This window comes from Phaseolus vulgaris, chromosome 5 (genome assembly GCF_000499845.2).
Source record: "Phaseolus vulgaris cultivar G19833 chromosome 5, P. vulgaris v2.0, whole genome shotgun sequence".
NCBI lineage: Eukaryota > Viridiplantae > Streptophyta > Magnoliopsida > Fabales > Fabaceae > Phaseolus > Phaseolus vulgaris.
Window position 1 is genome coordinate 4,703,193 of NC_023755.2, and position 15,722 is coordinate 4,718,914.

General features: G+C 33.2%; 1 protein-coding gene and 2 non-coding genes across 3 annotated transcripts; 1 reads left to right on the top strand and 2 right to left on the bottom strand.

Annotated features, from left to right (window-relative positions):
- Positions 1-303: 303 nt before the first annotated feature.
- On the bottom strand, positions 304-376 carry TRNAK-CUU (transfer RNA lysine (anticodon CUU)). Its single transcript has one exon. It is a non-coding gene; the product is annotated as a tRNA-Lys (tRNA).
- A 1,917-nt stretch (positions 377-2,293) lies between these two features.
- Positions 2,294-2,396, top strand: LOC137836252 (U6 spliceosomal RNA). The gene has a single exon (XR_011085231.1). It is a non-coding gene; the product is annotated as a U6 spliceosomal RNA (small nuclear RNA).
- Positions 2,397-3,118: 722 nt separating this feature from the next.
- LOC137834949 (myosin-12) lies at positions 3,119-15,480 on the bottom strand. The gene is made up of 40 exons (XM_068643209.1): positions 15,170-15,480; positions 14,927-15,055; positions 13,968-14,111; positions 13,717-13,862; positions 13,476-13,632; positions 13,342-13,400; positions 13,091-13,250; positions 12,857-13,006; positions 12,628-12,764; positions 12,401-12,547; positions 12,067-12,168; positions 11,928-11,985; positions 11,745-11,846; positions 11,623-11,660; positions 11,279-11,405; positions 11,024-11,194; positions 10,802-10,933; positions 10,599-10,705; positions 10,243-10,303; positions 9,956-10,133; positions 9,630-9,835; positions 9,294-9,413; positions 9,091-9,189; positions 8,661-8,876; positions 8,081-8,220; positions 7,902-8,003; positions 6,603-6,840; positions 6,489-6,536; positions 6,335-6,394; positions 6,071-6,241; positions 5,789-5,941; positions 5,503-5,709; positions 5,274-5,423; positions 5,112-5,182; positions 4,909-5,008; positions 4,757-4,813; positions 4,603-4,659; positions 4,311-4,391; positions 3,662-3,744; positions 3,119-3,535 (listed from the first exon to the last, which is right to left on the bottom strand). The coding sequence occupies exons 1-40, from the start codon at positions 15,170-15,172 to the stop codon at positions 3,394-3,396; spliced, it is 4,809 nt and encodes a 1,602-aa protein (XP_068499310.1). The 5' UTR covers positions 15,173-15,480; the 3' UTR covers positions 3,119-3,393.
- Positions 15,481-15,722: the final 242 nt, after the last annotated feature.

The window sequence follows — 15,722 nt, forward strand, 5'->3', positions numbered from 1 at the left end:
AAATGAATAAGTTGAATGAATATTTAATTGTTTTGATTTGAAAATTTGAGAGATTCAATGAAAAATTATGCTGAAATAAAAAAATATATTGTTAACCCTTTAGTAAGAACAGAAACAAGTAAAAATATTGTATTAAGATGCGTAGTTTTTAATGTAGAGATTAAATTGTAAGGATTATACAAGAGATCAAACAAGTATCAAACCAAAATTATTAATTGGAGATGAATGAATGTTATTTTATGCATGAATAAACCCACCTGCAGCACAGGTGCTAAGGAAAATGCAAAAATAAAAACAAAATTTCGCCCACCGTGGGGCTCGAACCCACGACCACAAGGTTAAGAGCCTTGCGCTCTACCAACTGAGCTAGACGGGCTTATATTTGTAATTCGTTTTATATATATTATATCTTGTGTTTTGATCATCTCATTGAAAACATGAGTTGGAATTCCATGATTTTGAACTTGGAAGAAGCCCCAGTTCTGACATGCATATCTAAGTTTTCTCACAACATCATCTCTCAAAGTATTCAGTTTCATTCTGTGGTAAAGTCTTCACTGATATTAGAGCTTCTGCTATGGAAAATACGTGGAACCTCTGTGACTTATTTAATTATATTAAATGTAAAAATATTGGAATATATTTGTATATTTGGTATAACTAAAAATAGCATCATAAACACAAAATAGTTTAATTATTAGCTTTGTAACTTTGATCTTCAACAATTTTGTATTTTATTGCATATTCACTATTTGAGTGTGGATTACTTTTATTTTTTATTATCAAACTTGTTTGTGAATGTTAGGATGAAGTTAATAAGAAAATAATTAGGTTCTTAATTAATCTCAATAGGAGTTTAAGTATTATCTAAAGTGGTATAGAAAATATTTGTAGTCAGAGAAACAATTTTAAAATGTATACTATATTATTTTTCATAATAAATATTATTAGAAAGAGTACTAGTGCAGGACTACTTGATTAATAAATCTTTTACTATAAGAATCATCATTTTGCTGATGATATTCATAGAATTATACTCAAATCTCAAAATTTCATTTTCTTTTATATTAATAAATCATGAATGGGTCATAGGTCCCAATAACATCTCTTGTGAATTTATTCTCTTATGCTACATAAGATAATTATTGTAATTAAGTGTAAATATGAATATGAAACATATACACAAAATCAGGAAATATCCATTATATATTACTTAAATAAGTTATAAATTAATGTCAATTTTTATTTTAATAATTAATTATTTTTAGAAAATATTTTTTTTCACTTAATATGGAGCGTTGAAATAACACATTATTTTGTTATTTAGCTCATCTTTTATAAAAAAAAGAGTAAAGTAAATAATACTTAGTTTAAATAGAGATTCAAAATTGTGATAACTGAGATATTTTATGTGTTATGCGAGTAATAATTTTTTTTTTACGTGAAAGAAGTCACAATTGAGTATAATAATTTCATTTATTTTTTATTATTATATTATAGATTATGTTTATTATTTTAACAACTATTATATACTAATGACTAGAAAAAAGATAACTGTTTTAACAATATATTATTAATAAAGAGTAGATAAAATTATAGATACATTTTAATATGTATGAGAGATTATTAATGTACATGTTAATGTAAATAAGATAAAAAGTGGAGATTAAGAATAATTAATTTTCTTTACTCATTGAGTAAATGAATTCCCACTCTTTATATTAAAACTTAATATTTCTATTAAAAATAATATTAACCAGCAATTGTATTTTCTAATTTATTGTAAAATATTCTCATTTGTGTTACAAAAGTCATAATGTCATTCTTACAACAGTGAGACCATTAATCATAAAACCAGCCATAAAGAAAAACTTTGACAACTTTGATTCTAAACCAAAAATATCCATCGAATAAAGAAGAAAAATAGGAATTAAAATTTAGAATACATAAAGGAGAGGAAGATCATGAGGGAGAACATTTAATGAACTCATTCTGAAAAATTAACATTAAACTTTTAACTTTCGGAACATTTCACAATAAGTTTTAAATTGTTATTGTAATGATAAATTTTATTAAAAATTTGAAAAGTTATTTTTGCTTTCACCAACTTTTAGAATTCCTTCTTTTACCAGTGAGTTGCATCTTCTTCACCGCATTCCACCCAGTGAAATTTTCACTATTCACTCACCAAATCAGGGGTGTAAACTTAGATGTAGGCACGAGTACAAGTCCCACATTGATTAAATAGTGGTTTAGCTAAGTGTTTATAATTCTTTAGTTTCAACCCCTGCTTGTCCCTTCGGGGACATCTGATAAAATTGGAACGATACAGAGAAGATTAGCATGGCCCCTGCGCAAGGATGACACGCACAAATCGAGAAATGGTCCAAATTTTTTTTCCAACCCCTTCATTTTATTTATCTGATTATTCACTCTTGCCTTCATGCTCATATGTGTTTTCTTTGTCACTTAAATTTCTTCAATGAGGTGGTGAAATCTGAAGTTCATTATTCTGAGACACAGCAAATTCATAGATTCTGATTTAGGGTTTCACTCAACTCCACAAAATCGGATTATGGTGATTGCAAGGCTAACAGTGACCCCAATTAAAGTGTCTTTCCTACACAAATGAAGAATGGGATGTATAAAAGGACCTCCAATCAAAACATGCATAAAAACTGCATTTAGTTTAGGATATCAGATTGGCTTCCCTTAGTTTAAATTCTTTTGTACAGATAAATAAATTCCTGACAAACCCTCCATACAAATTGCTGCATAAGTTAGTGCATGTGTTTGATTTTATTTATTTTAGAGAAATAAATGTCCATTTTTGGCACTTTCTAAGAGAGCTTCTGAAAAATAATGAAAAAAGATATTCCCATGATATGGAGACTTAGTATTGGAGAATATATTAACCTTCCTTTTAAATGTACTATTGTATAAAATTCTTGTTGTATCGTATACTTTCTGAACCATTTTCATTGGGAACTCTGAAATAAGAGCATTCTTGAATTTCACCCTTCCATTAGGTTTCTTCTATTGAACAACTTCAGATCTAAAAAATGATCCTCTGAGTCAATTGTTAATAAATATCTTTGTTTAGTTTGCTAAATTGAACTAAAGCCAAACTTCCCTTCATTTTTCATTACTTTTTTAAGTAACATTATACAACAATGGCAAAAATTCACTGTGGCCTTCCTTGACAAGAAGCCTTACAAGAATAATAAACAAAATTTGGATCTTCCCCAAAACAAATGAAAAGAATTAGAATAAATAAATAAACTAATTACAATTCTTCACCTCACCACTCAATTACTCTCTCCACACCAAACCCAAATTAAATCAATACAAATCAGAAACTATAACTAATATCAGCAGCAAACTTTGACCAGCTCACTGAGAGTCACTGTCCATTTGTTGCAACAAGAATTGGAAGTCAGACCTTTGCCTGAGTATTGGTGGTGGATCCACATCCATGTCTGATAGACGGATGTCACTCATGGACCGAAACATCTCTTCCATCAAGAATGGTATGCTGAGTTTTGTAAAAGGAACCAGTGCAATATAGCTTGTCAGCAAATTGTGTTTCTATTGGCCATGGAGAGACTTTTGGGGAGGGGGAATTCAAAATGGGTCTAGAAGCATGTTAATAGTTAATTACCTGGAATCCACCTCTAGAAGGAATGAGCTATTATGTATGCTTATTGAGTCTTCTGTCATAATCACTCTCATTCTGCTAATGACCTGTAAAAGTCAGAAGGGGGAAAAAATTGAAACATGTTATCATGTGTGGTAAGTTATGATACTAATTAATTTAATGTATTCTGTTGTATTAATTCATGTGCTCCAGTTGAAATTTAAGGGTCACTCAGTTGATTTGATGGTTTTGATGTTAGGATATAAATAGGCTAGTTCTATTTCCGATATAGAAATATGATTTATTCAGCTTTGAGTTTTGATTATTCCGCCAAATGCAACTAGATTTTATGGACCACCTCAGTAAAGTTTACTATTTCTCTACGGTTTTGAATCTTATTATTGGAGGTTTATTGTCAATTTGTTTTAAAGTATTGTTATGATGCAAATCTGTTAAGTGTAATATTTTAACTCAAAGTGGTAGTTTGACTTCTAGTTTCAGAGTTTCTTTGTTTCAGCAATATTTTTTGTTTCTTCTAAAGATGTAAATGCATTTTGAAGCAAATTGAATGTTAGAAAATTTTCATCATATTTCAAATGAATTTGAAAGGTTGGACAAACTGTACAAAAAAAATGCAGTAGAGATAAACATGGTTTAGGAGAGAAGGACTTACTTCTGGAGATAATCCCTGTGCTCCATACTTGTCATCCCAGAACATAGTTCCAATACGATATATTTGTGGAATACTTAACACCTGATATAGGAAAAATAAACAAGAAAACAAGAGTTAGGCTCTTTTTCCAGTACTTTATATATGTGATTTAGATAAATTTAAAGAAAAAGCCCATTCTTAATTTCTACATGTTAGACAAAAACTAGTTTAATCCATATAGGTTCAAGGTAGAAACTATGTAAGATACTCATTGAGCATGATGTTTCTTTGAAAGAGGAGTTAGTTACGTTACCGGGCAGAGCTCACTTGTGATTTCCTCCAAAGATTTTTGAGTCTTTTGATGCAAAACCTGTATAAATAATGCATTTTAAAAACTGAATATTGAGGAAAAGGTAATGAAAGAGTTAAGAGTGCATTCTCTTTAATCTTGATCTAAGAAGGTATACCAGAAATCCCACAGCTTGGCGTATGTGTTTGAGTTCATCCCAAGATGAACCAGCAAACTGCAAAATAAACCAAATACAAAAGATAAAAATATGTAGAAAATGTGTCTACTCTTGCACTTTTTCCTTTGGTTGTGGCAAATATATAAAGTTACCTGGTCTGTTGCTTTAAGACACCATAGTTCCAACTCATGCAATCCTGCCTTCAAATATTCTCCATTGCTAAAGGAACAACACTCACGACGAAGCAACAAACTGCCAGACAAAAGTTTTCAAAAACTTCGTGAGAATTTACATTAAATTCAGTAAACATTCACTACTTCAAGATGTTTTGTGCAATTGTGGAAAGTCTGGTCACCTATTAAATAGCTGGATATTCATGAATGAGAAAACTTGACTAAATATCTTTCTTGCAAGGATGGGAGGCACCTGAAGTCACAAGATGAATAATATTGGAAAATCTATTCTCTGAAAATTGCAAACTAGCATACGCAATATTAAGTGAGTAATTCATGCTTACAAAGTTATCAGACAATATACGCAAGGTACTATCTAACTTGTCCACAATGCCTTTCCAGTACATATGTAATGCTTGCTGTTTTGCAACAATATTTGAATGGATGTTTCTGGATGATCCTCTTATTGATCTAGTCCTTATGGATCTTGGTGCCTGCCAGTGGAAATGAAAGATTTACCTTATGCAAACATAATTTTCTGTTGTAATTTGGATTTGATCTTGTGATCCTTACCTGAATACACAAATTTAAGAACGGGCTAATCTCTTTCTTTAGACTATCACGGATCATTCCATATATCTTCTCCACATATGCAGTTAAATGCTGCTTAAACAGAATAGCTGGATATTTGGCTTCTACTTTAGACTGATCATTTGGCTTCTCAACCATTCCACTGTAGCCACTTGAAATCCCCAAGCCCATTGAAGATGAACGCAAACCCTGAATTTGCATATCATGCACCATTATATTTTAAACAATGGTTTAATACAATGAAAACTCATACTTTTGAAAAGCTTACTTGTGCCATTTTTCCAAACAAAGTGGCAGGGGAGTTTCGATTACGTGACACTGCCTTAGTTGTATTGCTGGCCTTCATTGTGCATTGCAGATAAAACAGAAGTGTTGAAGTAGTTGAAAGCCAGTAGGCTAGATCATGGATTCCTTCTTGATTCTGCCAGAACATAAAATGCAAGTTACTTTCTCACAACAATACGAGTGATTAAATTCAGGTTGAGATGAGGATTTTTATTTAAAATTCCTTAATCTTTGTTAATATACTAAAGTTCTTGGAGAGTATTACCTCTATAGATGATCGTATAGTGTGTGTAATTTTATCAAAAATATGTGTTTTGTCTGCTTCAAGGGATCTCCAATGAAGAAGTGCTTTATATACAATACAAGCAACAGCAGGTCTGTTTTTCTCAAATCTCTTATCTTCAGCGAGACACTTCAGCAGTGCATCATGACTTTCCTGTTTATAAGAGATATGCAAACTGTTAGTATTATTCATGTTAGTGTGAAACTGCATAACATTCCCTGACTTTGTCTTGCCTTTGAAACATACCTGCTGTCTATCTGTGAGTGATCTTTGTTTAGTAAGCAAGAAGACTGGTGCTTTTGGTTCCTGTAAACATAATTTATTATTTGAAATGAACACACTGTTGTTGATTACACAACCAGGAATTCTAAAAGAAGAAGTGAGGTAAATTTTAAAATACTTTTCTTGCATGCCATTCTTCCTCTGTCTGATTTCCATTATCCAGATTCTGCAACATCATAAAAGATAAATTTTAAATGGTGAAATATTTCTAAGGGAAAAGCTAAGGTAGTACCTTGATTTGGGAAGTCATATTATCTGCAATAACTCTTGGTTGAACTTTTATCTTCTCTACAACAGCAACTTCATGGTCTGATTCCATTTTTTCTGGATGAACTTTCTGCTCTAAAGCAGCTGCTAAATGGTCTGGTTCTATTTTCTCTGGATGGACTTTATGCTCTAAAGCAGCTGCTGCTGCCTGGCTCCGTAGGAATTCATTCTCTGATTCTAGATTTGCTATCTGACCCTTGAGGCTGGGGACAACATCTAAATTTTAGCATTTAATACAATATATATGTCATTTTCTGTTTTATGCTTCTATATTTCTTCTATTTGGACAATGACGTCAATAAGGGATTCTGTTATTATTTGTTTCATGATATACATTGTATATATTAGGAATAAATATCTGCTTATTCATTGTACAGTATTAGCTTTCCTGTTTTTGACTAAATAAAGTAGGAAATAAAGTAATCGCGTCTTAATTACTGTAAATGGATATGTATTATTTATAGACATAAGCAGAATAAATTAATCGTCAAAGAGAGAAATTTTGACAATAAGTCCCACGTTGATAAGTTAAAAAAAGTTAATAAGTATACAAGCAAGAGGTCCATAAATCTGAAGTGCCTATATATTTTTGGACAAATAGGTCACTCAAACTAAAAGGCCACACTCTTTGGACATGATCCATTCACAATTTTATTACTTCCTAAATTTATTATGGTCTGTGTTATGGAGTTGAATTTATTTGTTGAAACTTGAAAATACGATAAATCTGCACTGAAAACTGTTTACTTATTGCATTATTACAGAAGGTACTAAATGCAAAGTAACCATAGAAATGTAGTGAATTAAAAACTTCTAAAATGAAAGGATGTATCAATTTTGTTGAAAATCTCACATCGATTAAAGATAAGATGAATTTACACAATATAATTGGGACAATTCTCACCTTCCAAACCATTTTCATAAGGATAAGTCAAGCTTAAACTCACTTCTTAATATGAAATGAGAGTCTATCCTACACAGGTTTGATGGACCTATTGTGTCACGTGCTATGAAATCACTTACAAATATCTAGTCTTACACATGAGATGAACATGTCTCCTATATTTTGGTGTATCATTTGTGTGCCACCTTTGGCTAAGGGAGTTGTGTCCATCAAGGTATTTAACTCTAAAAGAAGAGACCTCATATATGCACATAAACTTTTTTTATTGGCTACATTCAACTGCAGCCAGGCTTCCAGCTGCTAAATATACATAAAGCATAGAAATGATAAAAATGGTGGGAATAATATATTAGAACTTACATTTTGATCTCTTCAAAGAGTTCTTCATTTTTTGATTCTTCCAAAGCCTTCTGGCATAGAACCTGGTTCTCAGACTCGAGGTTTGACAAACTCAATTCTAATCTGAAGTGATAAAGAATAGATAGTCAATGTCAGTTTATAGTGGAAGAGATATTGGGTGGCTAATATTACTTGATAACCTTTCAATAGTCTCCTGAAGTTGTGTTGCTTTAAGCTGTGCTTCTTCCGCCTCTTTCACCCTTGATTGATTCTCGTTTTCAATTTCTGAGAACTTCTCTTCAAACTCTTTAATCTTCTTATTAAGCTCTTCTACTTCAGTCTGTATTTTCAGAACTTCAATGTAAGTATTTTCATCTTACTAAGTGTCAACTGCATAATTTTTATGTGTTGAGCTGTTTGGATGCTTGTGTGACAGTCATAATATGTATATTTATATATATATATGTATATGTGTGTGTGTGCACTTTTCTTTTCTCCTGCTCTTTACAACATTATTTGTCAATAAATGCCACCCTTAACCTTTTTTGTTATTTTGAAGTATTTCATACTTTTATGATGAAAATTTTAATGTTTCTTCATGTACATCAAATTTGTTTATTATAAGACCATTTTCAGATAATACTGCTAAATGAACATTTTTCTTTTATTGTAACTTAATAACAAACTGGAACTGTTACTTAATGTAATTTGATTGTTCGACCATTTCAATGCTGAAAGTAAACTTTCCAAATATGTAGTAGGACAAAGTTTTAGATTTACCTCCAGCTCCTCATTTTTATTTGTCAGTAACTCTAGCTTTGTATCGTCCACAACAGGTACCTCTTTAATAACTGGTGGTGCTTGTTCAATTGCTATTTTTGCTGCTTCTCTCTCATGTATAATTGCTGCCTGGGATTCATCTAGCTGAGCTTGCATTTCTTGTAATGAATTTTGCAATTTTGCAATCTCTTGCCCTTTAGCTTCTTCAAGATCCATCTACAATTATTTTCTCCAGATTAGATGGGGTGGATAAAATGTTTTACGGATGAATAAAAGTTTTTCTTCTCACTACTATCTTGAATAGTGACTAAAATCTGTTAAAAAAAATCATATTTTGAAAGATAATACACTGCTCAATTTTATAGGCATTACCATTTCACTCAAATCTTTTTTTGCATATATCGAGGAGAAATTAGTTGAGAATCTATACCCTCATGTGCTTTTCAATATCTAGTCTCCATGTAAGCTCCTCAACACGCTTCTCCAACTTGTCTTTTGCTTCCTTAAGTGCACCAGTTTCTCTTGCAGCCTGCTCAGAAACTAAAACTTGTTACCATGCCTATACTTTTGTAACATTTTTTTTCATGTAGATATGTTAAAATAATGAAAATGATACATAAAAATAGAACTCACCATCCGAAGCTTTCGGAGCTCTTTCCTTGCAATTCTGGCTCTCCAAAGACATTGAAGTGAAACAGTTGCTCTCTTCTGCTGTTTGTAATCAGAAAGAGCTTGGACTTTTCTCCATTGTGTCTGTGAAGAGAAACGAAATGGAACAGTTAAAATTATAAAGAGAAGCAATGTAATTTCATATTATGCATATTTATATATGAACTATCTTCTAGTTTTTACTTGTGAAAACCTAGATGAATTTTTCATTGAGAAAACATATTTTGCATTCCAATTTTTCCGTTTTGCATGTCATTATCTATGTTGGTGTTTATATATTCCTTTTAATGGTGTATTTACCTGAATTTTCGTTGAAGCCTTTGTTCTTCTTCTGTACCTGTATTCATTCCGTGCTGCAAATGCTCTCAAGCCTGATTGAAGAACTATAGCTGATTCTTGTAATGATGTATAATACATTCTTGCTCTGTGTGCACGCACATGTTTCTGTATCCGGATAGAAGCTGCTTCCCTCCTCATATTCTCAAAGAGTTCACGTGCAAGTTTAGCTGAAAAAATGAAATCCAACAAAAGAATAACTCCTGTTATTTCCAGGACAGTACCAACAATCATGCAGTTAAGGAAAAGGAGGACATGTCTAAAATTGCAATATTGTGAAGAAAGATCACCTCTCCATATCTTCTGGATATGAATTGTGGCCTTTCTTAGGGTGATGAACTCCTTTCTGGTTAAATGTGTTCGGATTTGTCTCTGTATGAGTTTAGCTGCTTTAGCTAAGACTTCGGCTCTTCGTGCATCAATTTCAGCCATCTGACCTGCTCTGAGAAATACCTTTGTTTTTCCCATCTGATTGGAACATTAGGGTAGAAAGGCATTACAGATTATAACATATAAATTGCAAAAAAATTTATGGACAATCATGCCTTTGGGTTCCATGTAACATTTTTAGACTTACTTGATAGCCTTTTAAGCCCATCTTATCACAGATGGCCATAGAGGCCTTTTTCTCATCAGAACTGCACAGAAGAAAGCATTATTTATCATATAGGTGTATGAAGCTTAACATATATTTTATTGGACTTGAAAATGAGAGAGAGATTTATGATATTTATTTTCAAGTGATCCTGAATTGATTCTCTATGATGCAAGATGCAAGCGCAAAGTAGATTATTCTTATGTATTATATTTAAGTGATGCTTTAAGTAGTTTAGCTGAACATGATTGCATTTCATCTTTGATTCATAATTCTTAACACTATTTTCTATTCCTTTAAGGTGTGAATGCCATAGGAGTGACAAGAATAATTTGTACCCATCAAGTACATCGGGGGCTAGCATTCCAAAACGATCAAGGAACTCTTCAAAAGTTCTTTTTGTTGGATATCCAGCACAACTAATCCTTATTGCTTCAAGTACTCCCTGAAACATTTTTTATGCGAATGTTATGCTGGGAAACTTTCTCAAATTCACTGAATAATCACGTATTTCAGAGACAATTTGAAAAGTTAAACATACCCCACATCTTAATTGGTTCAAGACGTTAAAGTTCTCAAAGATCCCAGGCTGCAAAACTGTATTTGGTTTCACACATCGTATGTAATGGGGTTCTGTTGTATTCAGTGTCTCCATGAGAGATTGCAGTTGGTGCTACATAATAAGATTTGATCCAGAAGCAATTCAAGGATTGATTGTTTCTAGAAGTAGGGAGAAGTAGTAATGTTGAAATTGAACTGTTACCTTAAACTGTGAACCAATGGAAGAGAATTTGGATTGCTTTGATGTCTCCTCTGGTAAAGGAGGGAAAAGATTAGCAACAAATGGGCACTTGGAAGCACATAAAAGAGCTTGATGCTCTGCTACAACATAATCTTTGTTTTTATCAAGAAAATGATCTGCTTGATATGTGACCTGTGCATCAAAAGGGTTGTGTGATGATTAATTTCTAATTCATGGTGAATGGCCAAGGAAAAAATTTAGAACTTTCTCACTTACATCTCCAGCATAATGGTTAATTGTGAAATCTGTTCGAGCAAGTTTTGGCTTGCTGAAGCGCTTGTGGGATTTATATGTCTGGTACATTTTTTGTGCAAAAGTCTCATGAGTTGATTTTGGGAACATGCTGCAGAAGCAGAAGAATACAATTAAAATTTCACCTGTTTTAATAGTTTTTGCTTTTTGTTTATAGAAAGGAAATAAAATCCATCTGAGTGAGTTGCTCCACCCTATTCTTCTATACTGAGGAATTATTTCGCAGGCATAGAATAAGCAACTATGCTCATCTGTTCTTTTATTTTTCATGTAAATATGTTCACAGTTTTTTGAGTAAAAGGACATACCAGGCTTCATCTAGAAGAGCGATTATTCCCCCTGGTTTCTGTATGAAAGGCATACAAAGGGTTTCACAAGTTTATCTGATAGAAAAAATCTTTCCACAAGCAATGATGATGATGAAGAATACCTTCTCAAGAAGATCAAGAACATCCTGGTTATCCACAAACTCTACATAGCTCCAATCGATTTCCTCCTTTGTGTACTCTTCTTGCTCCATCTTGAATACATGCTGTTGAAACAGATGCATTTTTATATTATGTATTGCAGCAAATAATGATGCTCAAGTTGTATTTAGAAGTTATCACCACACCTGATTAAAATGTTGTTGCAACTTCTCATTCGTTAGGTTGATGCATAGTTGCTCAAAACTGTAAATGGAGAACAATGAGATTACAAGATAGAGATGTGGAAACTCTAGTTCTTCTGCTGGTAATAATTATGCTATTTACCTGTTGATTTTGAAGCTTTCAAATCCATAAATGTCAAGGACTCCTATTATGCTTACTGCATTGGAATCCTGACCAATTGAACTGTTAATTTTGTCCACAATCCTGCCAGATTTGAAGAATGCGTTTAGAATTTGTCATTCCTTGTCTCAACTGAAAATATGCTCATAGAATACGCTATACAAGCAAAGCACTTCTATTCACAGAAGATTTAGTTTTGCATTATATGTATTTTAGAATAAGTATGTTTCCTTTACATCATAGTTTTTAGATTTTCAATGTTCTGTACTGAACAAGGTTAGTTACATGGTGGTGGAATTAGTGAGTTTGTTTTTACCAATCAAACAATTTGGAGTACACAGTCTTTGACAAGGCATCTCGACTCAAAGCAGCTGCATCAGGGTCCAGAGGTTTGGTGATGTTACCATCAGGAGTTACAATGACACGCTTGCAAAGTGAATCTTCTAGTGATTTTGCATCACACCTGAACATAAACATGTTAAGAGACATGGAAGTTGAAGCATATGAATTATACAGTTCTGATGGGAAGATCAAAGCTTGTACATGAACAACTCTGCAGCTGTTTGGAGGTGGAAGAGTGATTTATCATCTTTCAATTTGGAAGAATCCACTTCTTTCCCTTTGACAAAGTCAATGTTTCCAAGATGGAGGATTGCAGCTACCACACGGAAGATAGCATCCTGTGAAGGGAAATTTTATTTGACCAATTGTTTGGATATAATCAAATCACTATTTCATTAAAATGTGGTGCCCTTATGAACTGATCCAATACCTGCTCATCTTGGTTAATGCCTACAATGTCCATTGCATTTCTGGTCTCCAAGTATTCTTTTGCATCATCTACATTTGACACTTCATAACAGTTTGATTGATTAAGATAGTGGAATTGCCTTGGATCCCCTAACTTGTACTTGTTGGCATCCTATTTAGAAACTTTTAAGTGTTAGATTTAGTGAGGTAATGGTATGTTACTGAATTATTTTCAGGATAATTATAGAGAAGTCACCTCTGGTGGTGCTGCACAAAGCATGTAAAAGCAATGATAGTTTCTCTCTGGGTCAGAGACCTGGCAAACTCGTGACCTTTCGAGGAGATATGTTCGGATTGCAGCTCCTGAAATCTTCCCATTTTTGTCGAATTGAATTTCAACAAATTTACCAAATCGACTGCAACAAACTCATATAATTTTGTAAGATAAACTAAAATGGGAATTGTTATAGAAAATTAGACCTGAGAAAATATATCTATACAATTTACCTTGAATTGTTGTTTTTGACCGTTTTGGCGTTTCCAAATGCTTCCAGCACTGGATTGGACTGCAGAAGTGATAATGTCACTAGATATACCTTATTTGGGTTCTAAGAAACGATTTGTAAGTAGTTCAAACTCACCTCCAAAACTTGTTGCTCTACAGTTCTTCCTTCTGTAGCAGCTCTACCCCCCATGAATGCTAGGTACCTCATGAGCATTTTTGTTGTCTCAGTTTTACCAGCTCCACTCTCTCCACTTACCAAAATGGATTGACTTCCATTTTCATTTATCATTGCCCTGATGCATTTAACTGAGTCAACTCTATAATTGATCTCTGAGTCTACTTGTGCTAAATATATTTCTACATTGATGTAAATATACCTGTAACATGTGTCAGCTACAGCAAAAAGGTGAGGACTAAGCTCTCCAAATGCTGCTCCTTTGTACTGCTCCATCATATGGATGTCATACAAGTGTGGCAATCTTCGAAAAGGATTCACTGCAATTAAGATATTCCCTGTATATGTCTGTTTATTTCATTTATTTTTGTCAGATTTTACTCTCTTTTCCTTATATCTATCAAATATATTAAGAATGACAATTGACAAGTTGGTTGACTGGTTGTGACTCACATATATCTCATTGAGAGAAAAACGAGTTGCAAGGTTATGCAGGACTCCTGGCTCATGAAGGTAAGCTAGCTTGGTCATGTCATCAACTCCTGCAGGTGGTGCTTCTGTATCTTTGGGGTATATGCTTGAAATTTCTGCCACCAACTGAAATTGAGGTAAATGCAAATGTTTAGCTTTATATTCTCCTTTATGGTTTTACTTCAAGTATCAAAATTGTGAGAATGGTGACATATTCTGGGGGAGGGGTAGTGGCTTTGGGTAAGAATGCAGTCAAAGTATGGTACTTGAGCTTGTCGAAAGAAGTAAAATAAAGTTGTTACCTGACTATTAAGTGTAGCTTTTAATCTAATGATAAGCACTTGATTTGATATAAACTGTAAGTTCCTCATTTCAGCAACTAGTTAATTCTTTATTATGCTGTATTTGGAAATCTTATTTAAAATGTGATAGGAAAAGAATAATTTTTTTTTCTACACAAGAATGTGTTGCGACTTAAATTCCTGTGGATTCTAAAATTGGAGATGTGATGAGGTTGAAAATTGCGACTCAGCTTTTGAGCTGAAATTTCACCTTGGTTTTGTATTATTATTTTTTCTACCTATCTTGTCTCTACTACCAGGCTAAGAACAAAAACTGATCAAGTTTCAACTTTATTATCGCATAACATAATATTAAGTTTTCACTTCACACAATACCATAGTAAGAAAAATCCAGTTACAGAACAAAATGAATAAAATTTACAGTTGATGGATCATCTTGTATGATTATTTAAACAAGTTATTCCATTTCCATCATTCGGATCCAAAGTAGCCATGCCATCCTAGTAAAAAAGCAAACATCTGCACCTATCTCTGAAACGCCTTCTATATCAACATCTATGATATGGACCAATTCTAATCAAGTTTCAAAGTGTTTCACCAATCAATGACAACACTTAGAATATTCCAATAAATGCTTACAGTTTTCCCATTTGTGGCAATGATGGTTACATTTTTGCCATTGATTTCTGTGACCTCACCATCAATCCATGCAACCTCCGGATCCTCAACCCAAACCTGTGATCCAACGATGATGTTCACAGGCGTTCCCTGAACCAATCATAAAAGGGCATGAAAAGTGTTAACACACATGATCTGACACCAGAAAAGTTGAGAGGTGATCAACAGCACAAAGAGAACTAGTTTTGTTGTTCAGATTCTCACCATGATATGCTAAACTCTTCTGATCATGAAAATCAGAATGGTGGCTTGTGGAACAAGACCAATATGAATGAATGCAAAGTGGATCAAAGAATGCTGGTGTGTGTTGCAGAGTTTTGAGAAAGCAGAAAGGAATGTCCAAAAGGAAAACAAAGGCATAGGAAATGCCAGGGTGGTTAACAACTCTTTAAAGCTAAAGGGGAAGTAAGCACCCCCTCACCTCACCTTACCACCTTTTCTTCCCTCACAGTCCCATGTACTTTTTTTTTTGCTCCTTCCACGACAGATGCTGACTTGGCACCAACACAAGTCCCAGAAAAAAATGTGTCACAAAAAATAATTATTCAAATATTCAATCCCTGTGTCTGCTGCCTGCAACATGATCACACCAGTGGGGCCATGTTGCTTAAGCCATACGAAGAATGAGCCACCGTCCTCCAGCTGATAATTTTGAATAATTTGTGTTTTGGTGCATCATCATAATTTTGGTTTTAAATAGTTTTGTTATGGATTGGTCAGATGTGTATTATTTGGTATTATGGTGAGTAGTACTAGT